The sequence below is a fragment of the Pseudonaja textilis genome, chromosome 1, assembly GCF_049901715.1.
Source record: "Pseudonaja textilis isolate UNSWEBS1 chromosome 1, rPseTex1.2, whole genome shotgun sequence".
Taxonomy (NCBI): domain Eukaryota; kingdom Metazoa; phylum Chordata; class Lepidosauria; order Squamata; family Elapidae; genus Pseudonaja; species Pseudonaja textilis.
In genome coordinates, this window is record NC_141990.1 from 45,226,620 (window position 1) to 45,241,646 (window position 15,027).

The window sequence follows — 15,027 nt, forward strand, 5'->3', positions numbered from 1 at the left end:
AAGAAAAGACGGGACAGCCACCTATCTGAAATAATATAGGGACTCCTGCTTGAGCAGGGGGTTGGACTAGAAGACCTCCAAGGTCCATTCCAGCTATATTCTGATTGTAGGCAAACAATATTTCTTGCAGATCTTCCAATACACCTTTTTTGCTACTTTGTCTTGCTATTGTTTGTGGTTGGTCTATGCAATCTTCTTGCAGCAGCTGACTTGGTGGTCTACTGTTCCTTCAGCTTTTTGCAAAGATACACTTGCTGTCTGTTGCTGTCTTTTCAGTTCTGACTTTGTATACATCTGTTGTTAGAGCTTGGTCTTGAGCAGCCAGAATTAGCCTCTGTCTTTTTCTTCAATTTTCCTGCTTTTAGCCATTGTCCAATCATATTATCTGCTTTGCCTGCTATTTTTTAAAAAATGTTCTGGCCATGTAATATTTTCCTTGCCATGTCTCTTTTCTGTTTTTCATTTGGTCTTTCTTGTGGCCTAGTTTGGTCTCTCCAGTACTCCGTAAATACTGGAGTATACCTCAAGGTATACTAGCTTCAGTGCATCTTCTTCACTGTCTTTTGGATATTCATCTAATGCCTTTTTTCTTCTTCAACTATTGGTGTACTTGCAATATTCCACACCCACCTATTTTCCTCAGTAAGTAGAGTCTATCAACATTGTTGTGCGGATAAAAGATATGATTTATTGTAATTATTTTTCTGCTCTTATCACAGGCTTTAGTTCTGCTTCAATCCAGTTCACTATTCCAGATGTGTATCTAATGACTGGAATTGGAAGATGTTAATTGTCTTGATGTCCTCCACTGACTTTGGACTTTAACATCTTTACTCTCACGATGTGTACTCACTTTAACCTTTTCCTTGATTTCAATGTATTTGATGTTGTCAGCTTGAAGGATTCTGAAGTATTTGTAGTGATCGTCTTCATCCAGTATCTTGATGTTATTTCCATAGGGCATCTTGATTTCTTGTTTTCACTATCTTCCCCCTATTGATGGTGAGAGCAGCATATTTGTTCACTCCAAATTTCCTTGCAATAACTTGGCTATATATACAGGGTTGAGCAGCAATTCTATTTCAGATGTTCTTTTTCTATACTTTAGATAGTCTATGTAGAGGAGGTGAGATAGCTGGCAGATGTTTTTGATATTTTATATATACGGCCTGACTTGTTCAGTATTGATGACAGAGGGATTACTGCTATGACAAACAGTCATGGTAATAATGTCCTTAAAAGATTCCATGCTTGATATTAACCTCTCCTATGTTATCACCATTGACCAACAACTGTGTCTTCTACTGAGACATTTATCTTTACATCAATGTTTCTGGTGTAATACTAACTCCTGTTATTTCTAATCACTTGATTATCCAATCATGTGACAGGGAGTTAATGCCTTGTAATGTATCCAAGCTACATTCAAATTGGTCTTCCTTCTCTTGTAATTTTCCAAAGTTATGCTGTCAGTTAGGAGCTGATCTTTTCTTCTGGCATTTGGGCAGTTTTCTTTCTGCTCGGGTGGGAAGAGCTTGTTTCAATTAGGTGCTGTTGAATTGCATTGACTACCACACTAGTTAGCAATTTGAAAGTTGTTGCTAAGCAGATAATTGATCTATAGTTGCCTGATGTAGTCTCTTTTGTTTCATTATCAGGTAGGTTTTGCCAGATGTTAACCTACCTTCAATTTCATCTTCTTGCAATAAATTTGTTAAGCTGAATGAGTTGGTGTTTCAACCAAAGACTACATAATTTATCTTTACCTGGTGTTGACCAAGTTTTTATATTGTTTTTTCCCACAATTTCTGCTGTTATTACAAGTTCTTTCATTTCACCTAAAAAGAAATATCACCAAAAAAGCAGGTCTTCAGCTTTTTAAAAATTTTTAGTTTGCTTGCATCTTATCATAGCTTGCTGAATTTATTTTTCCACTTTGATGATGCACTAGCTGGCTTTTTTTCTTTTTCTTCTTTTATTATTCTTTCACCTAGGTGTTCAATTATAAGTGTAGCTGTGCTATGCATTAGTCCGTTTTCTTCTTGTGTTGAATTGGTCCTCATATTTGATATTATTGTATTGGCATCTTTTAATGCTTGTGCTAGCTGAGTTTTTTGGAACAAGCTTCAAGTGTAGTCAACTGTATTCTATTGTTCTTGTGCTGTTCAAGATACCCTTTCAATTCTTCTACTTCTTTAGTTAGAGGGCATTTTAATTTTTTTTTCTTTTTGCCCTGGTGTAGATCTTTGAAATTCTTTCTTTTCTGTTCTGTTTCAGTTTTTGGAATTATTCTGAATAATAAATAATTATTTGGAATTATTGATTTCTTATTCTAAATCAGCTAGTCTGCTAGCCTCTGTTCTGTTTTTTTTTAAATTATAGATGTTGTTCTTTCCAGAACTGGTGCATTCATTTCAAATATTCTCTTATTAGACTTGATTTGTTATAACAGATAATTATTTCTTTTCTTCTGTATAATTGTAATGAGTAAATGCCTTTTCTTCCAGTAGTTCTGCAGCTGCTGGCCAATGTTGCTCAGCCAACAGCCCTGAGTCCTTTAGCCCTTTAATGTGACATACTGGGAACTTGAACACCTACCATGGTTCTTGTTGACCAGAGTAATGACTGATCTGGCGTGGGTTTCTGTAAATTGTGTCTCACCATTTTTTTTTATGGGAAGAGACATTCTTTGTCTGGCTTCTCTGATGAGACATGTACAGTATGGTTGAACCTCTGGCATTGCTCTCAGCTTCTTCCGAACACACAAACCCCATAATCCCATCAAGATAGTGCCTCACTAGAGACAATGATGATGTCTTGAATTTAATTGAGAGAAAATAAATTGCAAGCTACTATGTATGGAAGCTGAACCAGATTTTAAGGTCTAAAAGAACTGAAGAAGCTTTTTGAATGAGAGGAAAAAAGTCCAGTTGCCTTTTGGAAAAACACCTTTGGGACATCTAAAAGAAAAATAATTTAGAGGAAATATTTTAATGGGAAAAAAAATCCTAGCTAAAATTTATCAAAATAATCCTGTTTATAAAGAACCCATCTTTGTGTATTACAATGCACTTCATCACATTATTTCTTCTTGGTTGCTATAGAAACTAATTCTGTTGCAGCTGTGATCACCTCTAAAGTGATGTTACAATACATATTTCTCAGTCTAAATCAAGTAAAGTGCTGTATTCTATGTAGTTAAACCGTGGCCTTTATGTTTCAAATGAATTTGAGTGCCTAAAGTGTTATTGTAATTATTTTTGAATGTTTACAGAACTATGCTTTTCTACATGTTTTGCAAGTTTGTAAGGAAATTGTATTTTTTAAAACAAGTGAAATGTGTAGAACTGATAGAAACTATAGATATAGTAATCTTATTTTTGACCAGAGCAAAATAAGAGACCAACAGGTAGAAAATATAAAGCTACAACCCTAATCTGAAAAATACCTCACATAGCAGCAGAGAGTATTGATATAGGATATTACAACATGTTTCTTCCATAGTTATTCTCAAGGATAATATTAAAGCTATATAAGACTAAAGCACAATGAATCTAAGATCATTATGGAATAGACCAAAATCCAAAAATAACTTTTTTTGAAATACATAACTATAATCTATAAAACTGCAGCATAATGAAATATGAAGCAAGGAAGGTTATTGTTGTAACCAGCTTAGTATTTCGACTGAGGCAGTACAAAACTTAGCTATTGAGTGACTGATGTAGGGTATCAAATCTTCTAAAATGAATTTCACAAGTTGCTTGTCCAGTCTTCCAGCATGCTTGCATAACAGGGGTGAACTAAACAAACATGGCTGACTGTAAGATGACATCTGTCCACTCTAGATGAGTTCAAATCATCAGTACTAAGTAAAGTACGGTATATCCCAGAGATCTGAAGGATCTGGCAGACATGACCTGGGAATCAGTAAACCATAAGTTTGTAGAGATTCTCAGTCATCCGGGTCATGGTTGTCCCAAAGGTGCTTTTTCAGAAGGCAACTGGACTTCCTTGGTTTTTTTTTTCTTTGAAGATGTTTTGCTTCTCATCCAGGAAGCTTCTTCAGCTCTGACAGGATAGTGGGGAATAGAAGGATTTCTATTCCTTGCAGACAGCTGGTCATTTGCATCCTTTTAGAGGGTTGTTGAAGCACTTGAACGTTTATCTATGTCCTCTGATCACTGTAGTAGTGCTCCTGGTTCCTGTGGTCTGCATTTTTTTCCCTTCTGGAAATCCATTCCTACTCCCACACCATTCAAAGGGTGTTCATCCCAAATTGTATAATTAAAAGTCTGTAAAGATTCTCAGTCATCCAGGTCACCCAAAGGTACTTTTTCAGGAGGCAACTGGACTTGTTTCTTTCCTTGTTGTTGAAACATCTTCAAAGAAAAAAAAACAAGAAAGCCCAGTTGTGTCCTGAACTGGATGACTGAGAATCTCTACACACTTTTAGCTATTCAATTTGTGATGAACACCCTTTGAATGAAGAGGACATCAACCTATTCTTCAAAACACCCAAGGGCAAGATAAGAAGTAACAGATTAAAACTGATCAAGGAGAAATTCAACCTAGAACTAAGGAAAAAAATCCTGACAATGGGAACAATTAATCAGTGGAACAGCTTGCTTCCAGACATTGTGGTTGCTCCACTACTGGAAGTTTTAAAGAAGAGATTGGAAGCCATTTCTCTGGGATGATATCTGGTCTCCTGCCCAAGAAGGAGTTTGGACCAGAAGACTTCCAAGGTCCCTTCCAAGTCTGTTATTCTGTATTCTATCTTTATCTCAAGAGCACTGCTTGGGCAGAAATGCTCTGTTAATGGAATTTTAGCAGACCTGCCTTGCAGCAATGCAGGGGAAAGGATGTATTTAACTACTGTATAAAGAATGCTTTTCTCAGTTTGGGGGAAGATGACAGTGTGTAAATAGTTTGTAAATGCATCCATAACAAGCCAAATTCTGCTATTCTGAGACAATGTATTTAATTCAGCATGATATTCCATATCATTCATTATTGCATTCTTGTCTCCAGTTTCATCTGGATGTTGGCGTTCCTGTTAGGATCAACAGAGATAGTTCTTAGTTTCACTTTTAGTTTCATTTTTAGTTTCACAGCACCAAGCAGCTTTAGTACAGAACAGTTGAGCTAAGCCACACCTAGGCTCCTTGCTGTCTCCTTGCTCATACAGCAAATACTGTTTCAGTTTCCTCAACTCTCCTCAACAGCCGTTAACTCTCTCACACACTGACAGGACGCTAGCCAGATGAATACCGATGGATGCTGGTAGGCAGAGGCAGAGTCCCCCCCCCCCTTATTTTCCTCCCCCAAAACTAAGCCCAACCACATAGTTTCATAGCGAAGCACAGGTATCGAGCTAGTATCTAATATATCTGTTGAAGACAGCATTCAACAATACTTTTAGCAGTTCTCTTATTCCATCTCATTCACACTACCATGTTCCTTCACTTTTCCTCCCTAAATTTTGAATAATTTATATAAAGAAAAGAGGAGGAGTTTAATGTTCCCCTTAATACTGAGATGAAAATATTGTGAGTAGTCTTTATACCTTTGAGACACTACAGAAAATACTTCTCTAATATTGTTTCACTTTTTGGTTAAATAATTTTGCATCTTTGTTGATATTTGCATAGGCAATGGAAACATTTAAAATTTTGTAACACAGATTAATATACTACTTTGCTTGCACTAAGGGAAGAAAAATCAATTTGTTTTTGTCTTTTTGTTGCTAGATTAGTTCCAAAATATAACAATATATTATTATGGAAGAAATCAAAGTGATCATAAGAGACCATTGGAACATTTTAATAAAATATAAAATCACTTAGCTTATAAATGGATTTGGAATAAAATATTTTTGTTTGTTTGTTTCAGAATCATTATTCCCACATTTTACAGCTTTAACTATCAGATTTAGCTACTCATCAACCACATTCAAATGGCTTGTTTACAAGCTGTGTAAAACAATAATTTCAATTTTAGGCATCAAAACATATTTTCTACCAATGAAATTGTTTCTTCCAAGTTTAATTGAGGGTTGAGAGACAAACCTGCATACCATATATTATTTTACAAAAATAAATTTTACAAGAGCAAGTTCTTGACAATACCCTTAGTATAGTAGATTCATTAACTAAGAATTTTGGGGGAGATGTTCCCAAGATTTTTTTCCCCTTGTTGTTGACTATCTTTGCTGCTAATTAACCAATATTAATTAATTGCATTGGTGATGAAGATCCAATTGATTTTGTTTGTAAATATCTGTGAGTGAAGTGGGGAAAGAGTGTGCTAAAATCTAGATATAGAATAAATATTTTTTTTACATTTAAAGCAGAAAGTTTAGGGATAAGAAAATGAACTGAAAATTAAACTGTTTCAGTTCTTATCATACATAGTACATACTTCTTACCAATTTCAATATTTTCACTAAATGAGGTAGTTTTTGTATGAATTGCACTGAAATACATATTACAGACAGGTGTCAGGGCTCTGGTAGTTACCCCCATTTAAATCATGAGTCTCTTGCCAGATTTTCAAACCTTAAAGAAGATTTATTAAGAGTAAACATGCCGGCGCTGCCTGGGTGTATCCAACTCTGAGACACATCATTCATTGACCCTGATTTCCCCCCATCCCCTGGGTGTATTATAATTCATGTTCTCCAATGGGACATATCCATAGCCAAGAGTCATCAATCATACTCTCCAGTTAGAATTTTGCACAGCAGAAACTTTGATCACCTAGAAACAGGGGTGGGATTCTACAGGTTCGCACCTATTCGCTAGAACTGGTTGTTAACATTCTAAGCAGTTTGGAGAACTGGTTGTTAGAAGAAATTACTGGCCTAATCCTGTAAGGAAGGCAGGAAGGAAACATTCTGGTGTTGCTTACAGAAACTGCCTCTCTGTTAACCCTCATTACATTCTTGGCAAGACTAGACTTCCTGTCTCTGGAACTTTTCTGGAGTTTTTTCCCCCTCCTTTAGTGGTACTTTACTTGTGTGGAGTGACCATTCAAAGTTACAATGGCACTGAAAAAAGTGACTTATGACCATTTTTCACACTTACGACTGTTGCAGCATCCCCACAGTCATGAGAGGCCAGGTGAGGAGATGTGTGCCTCAATGTGAGTGATATTGAGTTGGCCACACCCAGCCAATAACATGATCATCAAGCCATGCCCACCATCTAAGCCACACTCACAGAATCGGTTGTTAAAAATTTTGAATCCCACCCCTGCCTAGAAACTATCTTTGAAAACATTTACGGAGTGCAAGTTCCCCACTGCTCCCCCTCCCTTTCTGTTGGCAACTTTAAAAAGACCATAGACATATTTTATGAGTTGACAACAGGTCTATTAACTTATTCTATTTTTTAATACTGAAGAATGAGGAACAGACTATAGTGATTTTAATTTATGAGACTTATAAGCAAAAGTAGGATGGAGAATGCTATTTACATAGTGAATTAAAAGAGGAATATTTGATATTTATTTTGGTGTTTGAACAAAACTCTTCAAGTGAATGTGTCTTTCCTTTTGATAGAATATTTGTAGCTCAGGATTGGACTGTGGAATCCTTGCTGCTCTCTGTTCTTGGTAGTTTTATTGTCAAACTAGGTAATATCATCAATGCTAATATACTGGTGATAATGTAGCACTGATAATATTACCTAGTTTGATAATGATACAACAGCAAGAAAACCACCAAGCTCAAAGAGCACCAAGCAGCACCTCTCATTCCTTTATTCTCTCTTCTTTTTTTATTCATGCAGCCAATTTCTCTTTTCCTTCTTGATAAGTGATGTAAAAACTTATTATGTCATCTTTCATAACTAATTTTCTGGCTTTTGGTTAAGTTTTTTTTTAAAGAATTGAATTTTAATTTCCTGGGTTAAACAAATAAGAAACTGTCATGGTATTTGTTATTCTTTTCAAATTTTAGCAGATTTTCCAAACAAAAATAGCTAAACCCACCCCCATTTTGACTTTTATTCCTCTAAATAGGCCTTTGCATATATTTTATTGATTCACTAAAGATATGCAGCTCATATCCAGAGTTTCTCCAGAAAAAAAGTGAAACTAGTCACAACTATGTACAATAGCCAGGATTTTCTTGTTTTTTCCTAACCACTTAAAAGAACGTTGTTGAATATTAAAAATTATCTGATTTTTTAAACAGCTAAATAATTAAAATTGCATAAAACCACATTATCCATCTTTGGTGTTTTCTTATTAAATTTCATCACCCACAACTGAGGCAGCTTTGGAAATTGCAAAAATCAGTTTTGAGGTGGAATGTGGCTTGTAATACTATAGCTGGCCAATGTTGAGCCTAGGTGAAACTTATTTCTGGATAATTCTTAAATTTTTTCTGCTTAAGTTACAACTACCACAATATTATCTGCTTTCACTACTCACAACACATATTGATTTTCTCACTTTGTAAGTTGTCTTTCATATTTATTATTTTCATTTTAAAAATTCTATTTTTCATAAAAAATAGATTTTATAAGTAAAACTTTTACAACTGGAGCCTGAGATAACTCGTTCATTGTAGGATAGCTGGATATACTTGTGTAATTTCACGTGCATATGTGTGTGTGTGTATGCGTGTGTGTGTGTATAAAGAAATAGAAATAAAAATAGGCATATCTTCCTTAAATATTTATTATTGATATCCTGTTTGTTTGATACAGAGCAGGGTTATTTGTGACATGAACTCCAAAAATATTAAAATATGAAAATTCCATTTACACTCAGTACATTGGTGTAGCACAGTAGAAACCTCTGTGGGTTTTTAATATTTCAGAATAAAGGATTTTGTTTAATTTTTAAACATGTATTTCATTTTATGTTTTATTTAAATTGTTTTAACATTTGCTAGAAGCCCCTGAAGGATTAAAACTTTTGAAACTTAGGTTAGATTAAAAATAGACATGAAGAATGCTGCATAAAAAGAATAGCAGAAAAAGGGAGGCCAGTGATATCACAGTATACCACTGAGAATGAAAATAGGCCTCATTACAAAGCATTACTTACAGAAATAAGCTGATGAACTTGATAGAATCAGGATGATAATTAATAACATGCAAGCCTTCATGTATTAAATTAAAGAATAAGAAAAAAACCCTCTCCAAATTAATGTGCAAAATCAGATTTGGTGTAGCTATTCTTTAGCTGAACTTTTTGACTCACAAAAATGAGGAAACACTTCATAGATGTTAATGAAACAAAAAATAGTTTGCAAAAACTGAATATTAGACAAAAAATAGGAAGAGATGATGGAGATCTTTGGGACACTGCGAGGCATACAAAATAATTGGCATTAATGTTCTGTTTTTGGAAGGAGCTAAAATGGAAGACAAAATTAAAGAAAAACTGAACAAATGAACATTTTTAAATTGAGGGGACAGGATGGAGGTTCCAATTTAAACATTAATGCTAATAGTTATAGATCCATTATTTTTCGCCTGCAGGAAAAAAATGTGTTTTCTATACTATTTATCTTTAATGTAATTTTCTACATTTTTGTATCTGTTGTTTTTATATTTATGTTTTTATCTGATTGTTGTACTCACTCAGAATCACTTTTGATGAGCTATGCAAATTTGATTAATAAATAAACACTTGTTCACAACCCACCGAAATCGGCTGGTAGCATTAATAGTTTTCTCAACTCTTTTTTTCTCCAGAGGATGGACTTCTGGAATATTATCTGAGGCAAATTTTAGAAAGGGCATTATAATATTTGTAAAGTGCCAATGATGAACTAGCTTGAAGCCATTCTGAAACATTTAATCCTCTTTTAGAATGACAGTTAAAACTAGAAGAACTTTTGAGTCAAATAGGCAGAAAGAGCTGGAAAGTGCCAAGGTCATGAAAGTTCATCATTAATAAATGAACAGTAAAGAACAAACCCAGAGGTAAAGAACTTAGATAATGAAAAGATACTTGTATTATTTGCCAACTTGCCTATTTGGATTAACCTATAATAATCAAAGCTGTGTATCTTCTTTGCCTAAAACTGTATAAGTGTGCTGCAAAATTGCAAATCTGCACACTTGCTTTGTGGCACCTGCTCCGATACTTCTCTGTTCTTTTGTGCCGAATAAAAATTGGATTTTGGTTCCTGTACTAGAATGTATTTCATTGGCTACTCACATCAAGTGAATAAACCTAGTGTTTGGCTGGGCCAGCACCAGGAGTCAGTTATTGTTGACAGTAGATACATTTTGAAAAAATAAACATTCTCAAACATTTTAATTGAAACCTTCATTATATAAATCCTAGCTAATGATTTTTTTATTTTTTGTTTACTGTTAAATGGGTAGGAGAATGGTAAATGTTGTGCATTCTTAAATGGATTCCTCCATATAGATCTGCTTGATTATTTCTTCTTAAGAGTATCTTCTATCTCTCCTGCTTTAAACTACACTATAGTACTCCACTGATTTGCAAACTATAAATTATTTTAAGATTATTTGAGTTTTGTTTAATGTTAAATTGAAGAATTAACTATATCTTCATTAATGTGCTCATGATGAGAAATTGATTTTGAAAAAAAATCACATGCTTGTTTTTAGATATACATGTTTGTGTGTGATTTATTTTTAAAAATGCAGCCTTTTTATTGCAATAGAAATGGAAGGTGGACTGCCAGTTCAATTAATATAAATTTTAAAGTATCTTATGCAGAGTTATATTTTTAATTGGGTAAAATGTTTCAGTTGATCCATTTCAGTAATTAATAGCATAAATAAAATCATTTATGATAATTTGGTTATGGGTTTTAACAAGTGTGACACGAAGACAAAAATCCTTAGTATATTTTACAAAATCAAAACTATGACTGAATGTAGGATCAGGACATGGGCTAAATGATAGTAGTTAAAGAAACATTATGCATAATTGATAACTGCAAACTTATTATTCAAGGCAAAGTTAAAATATATCAGAATGCAATAATGGTTTCTATTTCATATATAAGGTCAAAATATAGTTGAACAAACTATTAGCAGCAGTGAAAATTAACAAGGTAGACCATTTTGGAAGATTGGGCAAATAAACTCTTCTCTGGATCTGTCAGGCATTAACAGGTTACATGGAGTAAGTTCAATGCGTTTCTTTTTAGATCAGAACTCCACTTTGAATATGGTCTAGCTAAACAAATCCTATGCCTACCCTCTAGTCATATTACTTACAAAATGAAAGTCTATGCTGTCATTTCTTCACAGCAGACTGTATTCAAAGAATGAGACAAACACCTCCTCTTGATGAATTGCAGCCTCCACCATACCAGGATGATAGTGGCTCTCCACATCTCTCCTGTACACCTTCTGAAGTTGGTGAGAGCAAATGTGAATTTTCTCAGTGCAGCAACAGTCCAAGATGTTCTTATAAATGCCCAAGTGAAGGAAGTAACGGGCATGAAATAGAAAGTTTCCATAATAAAGGATATGAAGAAGATGTGCCTAGTGATAGTACTGCTGTCCTTAGCCCGGAGGTAAAAAAAAAAAAATTCCCAAAACTGTTTAGCATAAAATGAAGCATGAATTTTTAAAGCTCTTGTCTATTATGTATTGACAGGTATCCATTGATTGACCTACTTTTGTGCTTTTTGTGAAACAATTGAAAAAGCCCTCACTAAACACTTTTTCTCAGGTGTCAAAGATCTTTTCTGTTTACAAAAGGAAGGCCATGTAAGAGCAATGCTTGTAGTGCATAGTAAAGTCTTAGAGTCTTCATATTAAAGTAAAGGTATGGCCCTGGAGAAGAATATACAATAGGATAAGAGTTCCTGAGCTAAGAGTTACATTTCCTTACTTTTCCTTACTTTGAGGCATATTATCCTCCCCAATTGCTCTGCCTCTTTCAGTGGTGCATTTTCTTGCCATTTTGGAATAGGAAGCTCTAATTTGATGCCAAACTGTAATCACAATTTGTAACAAAAACAATATAACAAAACCTTGTTGGCAATATGGTATTTGGATTCCTGTCTTCTTTACAAGTATTAACTGTTGCCTCTGACCATCAAAATGTTGCTCACTTCTGTCCTCTTGCATAATATGCAACCCATAATATGCAACCCAGTAGGATGCCACACCAGCTGACGAGCTATTCTCAAAAAGCTAAGCAGGGTCTGACTTGGTTAAGACTTTGATTGGAGAGACCTGGAAATCCAGGGTTACAGACTAGAGTTATAAATTATCATGTAAGAAGTTAGTTGCCTAAAAATCTATGTAGGTATGTCCACAAAATCACCAGAACTCAAGCTAAAGTAGATGAAACATTACTTTTTACTTTTACATAACAGGCTGAGATTTGGAATTCAGCCTTAAGAGAAGCAGTCAAAATTATAACACACACACACACACACACACACACACACACACGCACACACACAAATCTTGAACTTGAAATATTTCCTTTAAAATTAGATCTATTTTCCTTCCCTTCCTCTAAATGCATGTTTTGTAAAAGAGACCCAAGGAGATAAGGAAAGTTAGACAAGTTTCATTCATACAACTATCCAGAGGCATTTGAAGGATTCAACATTTGTATCAAAATGGCATTACATTATGCAAAATCTGTCTCTTTCTTTTATGTATGCAAAATCATAATTTAAACCCTCCTGCCTGCTGCATAGACACATAATTCAGATAACCAACACCTTTAACTTTAAAAGCTGTTCACATAAGTTATATTGTGAATATCATCTTATCTAATTTTTCCTTTCATTCTCTTATTTTTGTGGTCCTAGCTTCTACATAATAACCAATTTGACCCAAGTTTGTCATTGCATTTTTCTGTTTTATATTTATATTTATTTTGTTGTTATTGCAATCAGCATAATTTTGTTGAAAACAGCGTGTTTTGTTATTCCTTACTGCATTTTAATGCAAAGCTACAATTCAGCACAAATACTGCAGCTTTGTGAAATTTTGATAACTGTGTGGCTCCATGAGAGAAAAATTCATAATCCATAGTAAGGGAATATTGTCATTCAGAATCAGAATACATTGATTGCTCTAACCATGCATTATAAAACATAGTAATCATCAGGGCTGCACAGAGCTTTGAGGCGATGTTTTGCATCAATGAATTTTCATAGGAAAAAATGTTTTGAAAGTGCTTTGTGAATCAACATGCATGTTTCTAACAGCGAAATAGCTGCATAAATATGTCATCTAGCAGCTCTTAACTAGAAGAATCTTCCTGTCTTCCAGCAACTAGAACTGTTAGATAAAGCTTTATGGAAACAGAAAAATTACAATATTAATTAATTTCATAAATAATAACAATCCAAATTCTACAAGTTAACAAAAAATCAAGAAGCCCTCATTCTAACTTTAAAATATAAAATAAAAATGCTATATTGCATTTAGAAATTTAGAAAATTGCATTCTCAAGTACGCATCTTTATTAGAATCAGAGAAATGATATGGAATTTCTGTCCTTCAACAATTAAGCAACTTAGAATGTACCACAAATCAAAAGCCATGTGAACAATTGGCAGTGAAATAAAATATATATGTAGATATATTAGTAGTGATCCACACATGTTTTATTATTGTGTTACAATCCCAAATGTTCTATTCTGTCCTTGGAAAGGTCATTCCAATGTTGACGTTGGAGGCGGGGTGCATTTTGAGCCTATCAAAATTCTTGAAGTGCACTATATTGAAGTAAGAGCAATTTATTTTGAATCAGACCTATTCTAATATGATCAGAATAAGCCATTCCAATAACAGGACAGTTTGAATGTTTGGGGAGTGGAACATTCCAATCTCAAAATGTTTTTTAAAATTTCTAGTAGAAAGTACTTAAAAAACAAATGATCTGTTTATGCATCTCTTTGATTTAAAGCACATCTCCTATAAACTCTCTTTACCTCCCTTTAAACTCTCCCCTCTATTCTAAGATGCAGTAAGACTTTGGATATCTTTTTCCCATGTCCCATTTTACTTTTTTTGCAATCTATAGAAGTATATTTTTGTTGCTGTGCATATGTTGTTCTTAATAGAATGTTTGATTGCTCTATAGGTGTAAAATCCATAAACTTCCTATAATGCAAGGAAAGATATCATGTATGTATGTATGTATGTATGTATGTATGTATAGTATTCAGCTCTGTTCGGGTATTTTCCCACATCATTACAGTTGTGCTTTTAAAGTTGCAGTGATGTTTTGGCAGAATCTCATCTGCCATCATCAGGCTTGTGTATTGTGTTTGTCTGTGAGTCAGGCTTTCACAGCCATTTCTGTTTTAATTTTGGTGCCAGCCTCCTGCTGTGTTAGAATAGTTTTTTCATCATCCTGATTGGTTGGGAGTCTTGGTCTGTGTTTACTGGTCTTGGAGTTTGCTGTGTTCTGCTTGATTGGTGTTTCTAATATCCTCTGTCTGTTTTGTAGCATTTTTTTGTCTTGATTGGCTGGCAACATTGTTTTTCCTGTATTGGAGGCTTTTACTGCGGCTTGGCTTTGAGTAAAAGGACGGCTATCATTTATTAGGAAGCTAGGTTTCATCTAGGTGCCTGGTTAGGGTGTGTTTGAGCTGGAGGTATCAGGCCTGCCACATCATGCCCTGCCACATACATCAGACAGACCAATAGAAGAATAAATACCCGCCTGGATGAACACAAAAATGCAGTAAAAAAGCTGGAACACACTTCCTCACTAGTCCAACACATGAAAGCCACAGGTCATAGCATCAACTTCAATGGCACCAAAACCCTAGCCATTATAGAAAACCCCAGCTACAGAATTATCAGAGAAGCCATAGAGATTGAAAAAAGACCTGAAAGCATGAATAGAAGAGATGACTCCACCAGACTGTCAATTATCTGGAAGCTTGCACTCACAAACAAAAAAATCTCCACACCACAAGCCAAGCAAACACCTGGGCACAAACAGACCCTCCCTGATGCTATGACCTGTGGCTTTCATGTGTTGGACTAGTGAGGAAGTGTGTTCCAGCTTTTTTACTGCATTTTTGTGTTCATCCAG

At 34.6% G+C, this 15,027-nt stretch overlaps 1 protein-coding gene across 10 annotated transcripts in view; it reads left to right on the plus strand.

Moving 5' to 3' along the window:
* The window catches only part of SYT14 (synaptotagmin 14), an 82,608-nt gene that overhangs the window by 46,143 nt on the left and 21,438 nt on the right, over positions 1-15,027 (plus strand). For 7 of the 10 annotated variants that reach the window (XM_087932857.1, XM_087932842.1, XM_026695813.2 and 4 more), the window contains one exon: positions 11,256-11,524. In XM_087932857.1, coding sequence (XP_087788983.1) covers positions 11,256-11,524 — 269 coding nt within the window. The remainder of the gene's footprint in view (positions 1-11,255; positions 11,525-15,027) is intronic. The other 3 variants (XM_087932850.1, XM_087932870.1, XM_087932837.1) reach the window with 1 other exon arrangement.